The sequence below is a fragment of the Centroberyx gerrardi genome, chromosome 5 (assembly GCF_048128805.1).
Source record: "Centroberyx gerrardi isolate f3 chromosome 5, fCenGer3.hap1.cur.20231027, whole genome shotgun sequence".
Classification (NCBI taxonomy): Eukaryota; Metazoa; Chordata; class Actinopteri; order Beryciformes; family Berycidae; genus Centroberyx; species Centroberyx gerrardi.
In genome coordinates, this window is record NC_136001.1 from 28,486,041 (window position 1) to 28,493,192 (window position 7,152).

The window sequence follows — 7,152 nt, forward strand, 5'->3', positions numbered from 1 at the left end:
CCCAAAATCCAAAAGCCCTTTCATCTAAAATTTTGGAGAGGGGCGGGGAGGGGATGGGGATGTGTGTGCGAGTGTGTGTGTGTGTGTGTGTGTGTGTGGCGGGGCGGGGGGCGGGGGGAGGACGTATACTGAGCCCAGTGCACATTTGGGTATGTCGTTCTAGGGGTAAGGCAATGCTCTAAGAGAATGGCTTATACATAGCTGCAATGGCGCCACGGAGATACTAAACAGATGGAATTTATTGTGTAAATGTGGGATTTGTGAAGGATTCAGTGATCTCCCGTTTCAGTCAGTTTTGTCACCATAAAGGTCTTTTTAATTAGGTCGCATGCTTTTTCAATACATGCTGCCATCTTTAGAAAAACTCTTGATGGCCTACTGTGAATATTAATCGTTGTGGGAATTGTCATTTCAAGCACAGGCCTATTAGCCTACCGGCTTAAAATAGACTTTTACGCACACGCGTAATGGTGACACACCAAATTACGCAGTTGCAGAGTAATTGTAATTGCTTCAGTGTAATTATTATTATTATTATTATTTTTATTTTTACCAAAATATAAAAGTACAAAACTTAATTAATCAAATTACCAAGGCAAGGTGTTGTCTTGCTCTACAAAACAGGGTTTTTTACGGCCGTGACCCTCATGACCTTGTTGGCCTTCTGTGCGTAAAGGCGCACTGAGCCAAGCGCACTATAGTGACCAACCTATCCATAAACAGCCAACACATCATATTCAGAATGAAGGCCTGATAGAATCAGGTTATTGATAGTATCCCGAAAAAGAACTATAGTAATCCTATTATACATTTTAGAAGGATATTATACAAACAATACAGCAAAACCATAAGTCTCTATAGTAAAGGAATATTATGAGAATATTATAGTGATACCATAGGAGATAGAAATACAATTTAGTACGAAAAGGTCACCATAAACTCACTACTGAGTACCACAGACACACTGTAAAGGAACATTATAGTAATATTATAGTGACTATTCATTAAGGAGTCTTGTATAAGTCAAGCAGGTATAGAGTGCAACATAGAAAATAACATTTTATTGATCCGTCGTAATGTATGACCGTGCAGGCCTCTATACAGGCCTCCTGTGTTTAAGCAAACGTGTTTTTGCTCTCCCTTCCCAGTTTGTGATGATTGAGTTCAGACGTTGCCTGTAGCTGTGGCTGTGTACAGTCAGGATAACCCAAGATTGTCTATTAAGAAGAGCAATCACTCCACAGTAGAACAAAACACCTGCACCTCTTTCCGGCCTGCAGAAGTGGGGCTTAACCCTCAATACCAACCTGCACAGATGGAGGAAGAGGAGCATCCCTGCTGCTGCTTGTGTAGCCTACCACAGTTCGTCTAGTTTAGATAGCCTATAACTACCCATTTTAAGAATCATACCTAATTTACCCAAGAGTGTGCATCCCAATGAAACAGCTACATTCATTGTGAATATCCACATGGCTTTCTGATGAGCCCTTTGATTACAAAATGTATCTGAACAACTCAAGAAATAAAGAAATGGACATGGAATGTTTGTTTTAATACATTTGTCCTCCGCCATGTGGACCCAACTGGGAGCATTCTGACATCAATAAGTGTTTAACACATTAATATGGAACAAACAACACCGTTGCCAAGAAGATTGGCAGCCTCTGCTGGCCTCCACACTGCATTTTACATTGTGTGCCACCGGGTCGCATGTTGCAGGAGTTTCTCGCAGCGGCAGATGGTGGATGGAGCAAAAAGGCCGATGGAGAATCATTTCCAACACGTTTATCCTCTTCAGTAAAGCAGAAGAGAAAGACTTCCACTGAAGAAGCAAAGAGCCTCTTTGTGACAGGAAGCACCGGGGTTTATGGGAAATGTGGTCTTAATTTCGAGAAACACTCATGCCTGGTCTCATTTGTTTACGATAGTTATAGCAAGGTATCACAAGTGATTTGACAATGATGTATCGTTTAAACATGTGACACGTAGCGCCTTTAAACGAGTGCTCTGGTGATGTTTGTGATACCCGGAAATAGGGGTGGAGTGAGAGCTCTTTATTTTTTTTCCTCCTTTCTCTCTGGTGTAACCGGATCACGGGAGAGCAGAGGGACGTACTGGAGGTTTGTTTGCCTCCAAATGAGCCAATGAGGCCGGGTTTGAATTAGAGTGACAGTCTTCCAGGGCGAGCCTGGAGACGCCATTCTGGTTTGACAACAGTCCGACAGCCAATACGGAGCACCGACGGGCAGGAGCGGAGGGAAACATCCAAATACAAATTTGTCTTCCTACACCTTTAGTTAACAACGTTACCTGTCACCTGCGGTACGTTGGGACCTGTTGGAAAAAGTGGGGGGACAAGTGAGGAGCCCAAACTATGGCCCTGTCGCAGAGCTTAGACGGCTCACCTTGGAAGTGGGGTTCAAAAAAGACTGACACCGACCCGAACCTGCAGGAGCTGTACAACGAGAGACACCGGCTGGCCCTGGAGGAGCTGCTGTCCGGGGGGGTCGACACCTTCCTGGACTTCCTCAAGAAAGAGAGGATCCCCAACTTTCTGTCCGACGATGAGATCCGGCGGATCCGGGGCTCCGCGGTGCTCCCCCGGTGCGTGTCGGTCCACGGGGAGGACCTGATGCTGGAGCAGTCGGTCACCGGTTCAGTGGACTGCTCCTCCGTCACGTACTTCCCCGAGGTGTCGGACGTGGAGCCCCCGCTGCTGGAGATCGGCTGGCCCGCCTTCACCTCCGGCTCGTACCGGGGAGTGACCCGGGCCGTCGCGCATTTCCAGCCCAGCTACGGGGAATGCATCTACAGCTGCAAGGAGGCTGCGAGGCGCATGATCAAAAGTGCCAAAGAGGTATGAAGAAAGTTTGAATTAAACCAACCCTAAACTACATGCTTTACTTTATTGATTGGCCTACTAAGTTTCTTGGAAGTTATTCATAATTTATATAACTGATTTCATAATTCCCCTAAAAAAAAAATTCTATAATATTCCTATAGGGCTTATAGGGAATTATAGTGTGTCTGTGGTAGGCCTACTCAATATTATAGTATTCCTATAGGGATGTATAATGTGCCTTCAGTTTGCTTGTAGTGACCTGATCATACTTGATGTATTTTTTAAATCTGCTAATATATTAATGATACTATAATATTCCTTTAGGGACTTTTTTAGCATGTATTTATTCTAGTAACTAAGTAAATAGTTACTATAGTAAATATATGCAATATATTTATACTGTACTATATATAATAAACATGTAGTATAGTAGTAGTAGTATATATTTGTATCATTCTAAAATGTATTAAAAGATTAGGAATTTTTTATCAAATAGGCTCCAGCTACAAAATTAATGAGGCTGTTTATTCGGCTTCAAAAAATATTCAAATGACAAATGTGAGTATTTCTTTGTGCCATCCTTAAAATATAAGAGGCCTATGCTTTTTCAACCATAAGACAGCTAGTCCCCATGGTATCTGGCTTCCTTGATCAGCCTCCCATTTTAGAGGCTTAGGTTTTTTTTTAGTCTTCATAAAACATCCAATGACAAAAAAAACAAATAAAAATCCATGCCTATTCATGGTGATGTACATGTTGGGAAAAGAAACATTCCAGCTTGAAGAGAGTCTGCGGCTCACAGCAGCACATCAGGCCTGTATACGGCCTGCCTTCCAGATGTGCCTCAACTTGCTTTGCTTCCCAACATGAAAGTTTGCATTCCCTCTCATTATAATGCCTTAAGCATTGGATATCCTCTCAGTGCAGGTGTGGATGGCTTTAGAGCTAAAGATAGTGAGGTTAGTGGTATATATGCTGATCTCTTGGCACCCGGTGGGAACCCTGGAAACGTATCCGGACCAAACGTTATTGTCTGACTGTGATATTGAAATGTAAAACCACCGCACACAGCCTTTGTACGACAAAGAAGCCACTGTGAAAGCCACGCACCCTGCCTGCCTGTACACAGTTGTCACTGACTGGCTCATAAGAGCAGCTTGCTTTCTGTATCTCTGTGAAAGGAAATGCTGTTTTTTTACCCATTTTCTTAAAAATAAACACACATTGTTGATACCAAATAAACTGGGTAAACCCTGATTAAGCCACATGTGGATACCAGCAGCTTGAAGCAATATATCTGAGATCTGTCCAAATCGGCGTCTAATCCACCACACACTGCACAACCTTTACAACAGAATGTAAAATTCCATCCCTCCTTGTGAAAAAAAGAAACCTCAGTCTCAAATTGCAGCTCAGAAAATGTAGAAGAGCCCTACAGTGTGCCTACTTGTCTCCTCTATAAAAGTCATTTGTTTGCTGACCAAGCGTTACAGCCGATTGCCATGGTAACAGACCACAGTCGATAGAAAGCTCATCAGCGCGCACATTACACAGAGTGTGTCCGACAGAGATGCGCAGCTCTGTGTTTGAATAAGGCCCTGCATTTGATAATAATGAAAACACAATCATGCGCTATGTCTGGAAGAGCAAGGCTGCAGCCTCAAATGAATTCTATTATATTACCTCTGTAATTTTCCATTGCAGGTGATTGCCATAGTTACAGACTCTCTGACAGACCTGGATATCTTTAGGGATCTTCAGGAGGCGTGCACGCAACGCAAAGTCCCCGTCTACATCCTCCTTGACCAATCATGTGCTCCCGCTTTCCTCAAGATGTGCAGCAGTGTCAATGTGCGGTTGGATGACCTTCGGGTATGTGGTTGGTTTAGTAATGCAGGGTGTGGCTCTGTGTGCATCACAACACAGACACCGGATGCCATCAAACTGATAGGAACTGTGCCCTTTAAGATTTTATGTGACCTTTAACCGGCTTGAATCCTATTTAACCCCCCCTCCTCCCTATTTTAAAATTTTTTTTTTAAAATTTTTTCATCCTTACAGCAAATGAGAGTGCGAACCATAACTGGTACAACTTATTACATGAGATCAGGAGCAAGGATTACCGGGAAGGTTCATGAACGGTTCATGCTGATTGATGGAAACAGAGTGGCTACAGGTTCCTACAGGTAACAACTCATTTACCAACTTCCCTGAACTCAAAAATGATAGGATAATAGGATAATTATGACAGTTCATTATGCAGCGTAGTGATAAAAATCCCAGGCATACCAAAACTCTCAAGTAATGCATTTCTCTTCTGGGGTTTGGGTTAACTGGCCCACGAACTGGCAGTCATGCGTGTTGCTAAATCCCATTCCTGTGTGCAGGTTCAACTGGACAGATGGCCGACTGAACAGCAGCAACCTGATTGAGCTTTCTGGCCAGATCACAGAGAACTTTGATGAGGAGTTCCGCATCCTCTACGCCCAATCTCTGCCCGTCAACACTCGGGCTCCTCCCATTGCTCGTAACAGCGGGGTGTACGAGCACCTCCTCATCAAACACCCAGTCACCTCCTCCCGTCACACGGCCAGGGAGAGGCCCACAGAGCCGCTGTGTCTGACCAGCACACCCAACCGTAAACCCCACACCCCGGCAGCGCAGCCCCCCTGTGAACCTCCGACCGGGGAGACGGGCCGCAAAAGTATCCCAGCGTCCGACTCCTCCACCATAGGCGAGGAGCAGCAGCACGAAGAGGAAGAGATCCTGGCCGGTAGCGCCGTCCAGTGTTTCCCTGCAGCGGTGGAGCCGGTGACCCCCGCCGCCCCGTCCTGCCACGTCTCCACTCAGACCAGCTGGCCCACGGCGGACAGCGACGCCCAGACCGACCCAGAGAGCGTCCCGCAGCACACAAGGAACCCCCCCGACCTCACCGCCCAGGACCGGGCCGCCTCTCCGCTCCCTTCCGACTCCAGCTCTCCATCTCCCAGACGGAGCTCCTCCCGCCGGGCTGCCGACCGCCGGCCTCCCGCCCGCCGCGGTTCAGCGGCTCCAGACGGCCACCTGAGGGACCGCTTCCACAAGCTGACCACAGAGCGCCAGTGCCACTACTCCACCATCCGCACCAAGCTGGAGCACATGGTGAGCGCGCTGTCCCAGCGGTGGGAGCTGGCGGACGTCACCAACGTGCCTGTGGGGCCTGGCGCTCACAGAGGACACGGTGCACAGAAAGAGTGCGGGCAGGGACCGAACCCCAGGCTGCTTGGTGAAAGCGTGGGCATGGGCACGTGGCCAAGAGCCAGATGTGCACACTAGTTGGTCTTTTGGCCGCAGGGGCTTGGAGGATGGAGGGTGCTGGGGAAAGAGCTGTCACACGGTTTCATTAGGGGAATACTGTCAAATGCAAGGGTGGCTTATGCAATAGAATTTTAGTTCTACTGTATTTAAACTTTTCTTTCTGCAATGGCCACTTTTGTCCTTTTCTTTCTGTGTACCTCATGTCCATGTCTAAGCAAGTCTTGGTGTAATGGTAACGCAAGATTGTAAGGGAATTGTCACCAATATCACCCAGAAAGTCTTATTTTAAGGGTAGACACGGTGCAATAATTGTTTTTTGACCATGTGAATTTAATGAATATTGTCTACTGAGAGAGAAGAAATATACACTATGAGTGAGAATGAATTGTATATGGAAAAAATAAGTCCTCTGTAAGGTATGGTTGTCCTGGTTATTTGAATTAGATTTGGCTGCTGTAGCTGCATCTGAACATGATTCCAGAGAGCAGCTGGCTCTCACTGTGCCTTGCTAATGAATAAAGTAGTATTTGTTTAGATGAGTGGGCTTTTTTTTTTGGTCTTTTCTCACACTTACCAGTAATCCACCCATTGTGTACACTTTTAGCCCCGATGTAGTTTCATTTGCAATCACATTCTGGTGATGAATAGCTTAGAGAATATTTGCTCAGAGAGTCCAGGATACACAAGCAAGTAAAACGCGCCAAAGTGACTTAACAAAGTGAACGAACACCTGCGCCTTATGCACTGCAGTGCCTTCATGCAATTAGTTGAGAGACAGCATCTGTGATACTGGCACTTCCGCTGATTACTTAGCCAATCAGAGTTGCTGTCCAGGGTGAATTTGGAGAAAGAAGCTCTGTCATAGATTACTACCATAGATTAGGCTGAATGCTAAATGAATGCTTGTCTACACACACAGATGGGATTTTACAACTGATGATTCCTTACTCTACTCTCAAGTTTTATATTCAGTTTCCATAAGCCTACAGATTCCTATCAACATTTTCCTCGAG

At 45.7% G+C, this 7,152-nt stretch overlaps 1 protein-coding gene across 1 annotated transcript; it reads left to right on the forward strand.

The window, feature by feature from the left end:
- Positions 1–2,268: 2,268 nt before the first annotated feature.
- fam83d (family with sequence similarity 83 member D) lies at positions 2,269–6,675 on the forward strand. Its single transcript, XM_071917466.2, has 4 exons — positions 2,269–2,857; positions 4,547–4,714; positions 4,904–5,028; positions 5,230–6,675. Exons 1-4 carry the CDS (start codon positions 2,375–2,377, stop codon positions 6,155–6,157), a joined length of 1,704 nt encoding a protein of 567 aa, XP_071773567.2. The 5' UTR covers positions 2,269–2,374; the 3' UTR covers positions 6,158–6,675.
- The last annotated feature ends 477 nt before the right edge of the window (positions 6,676–7,152 follow it).

What these genes read in the sequence shown, in the direction of transcription:
- fam83d (XM_071917466.2), top strand. Translation starts at nt 2,375, where the DNA reads ATGGCCCTGTCGCAGAGCTTAGACGGCTCACCTTGGAAGTGGGGTTCA. An exon ending in TGATCAAAAGTGCCAAAGAG is followed by an intron (nt 2,858 to 4,546) that starts GTATGAAGAAAG and finishes TTTCCATTGCAG; the next exon opens with GTGATTGCCATAGTTACAGA. An exon ending in GTGGCTACAGGTTCCTACAG is followed by an intron (nt 5,029 to 5,229) that starts GTAACAACTCAT and finishes TCCTGTGTGCAG; the next exon opens with GTTCAACTGGACAGATGGCC.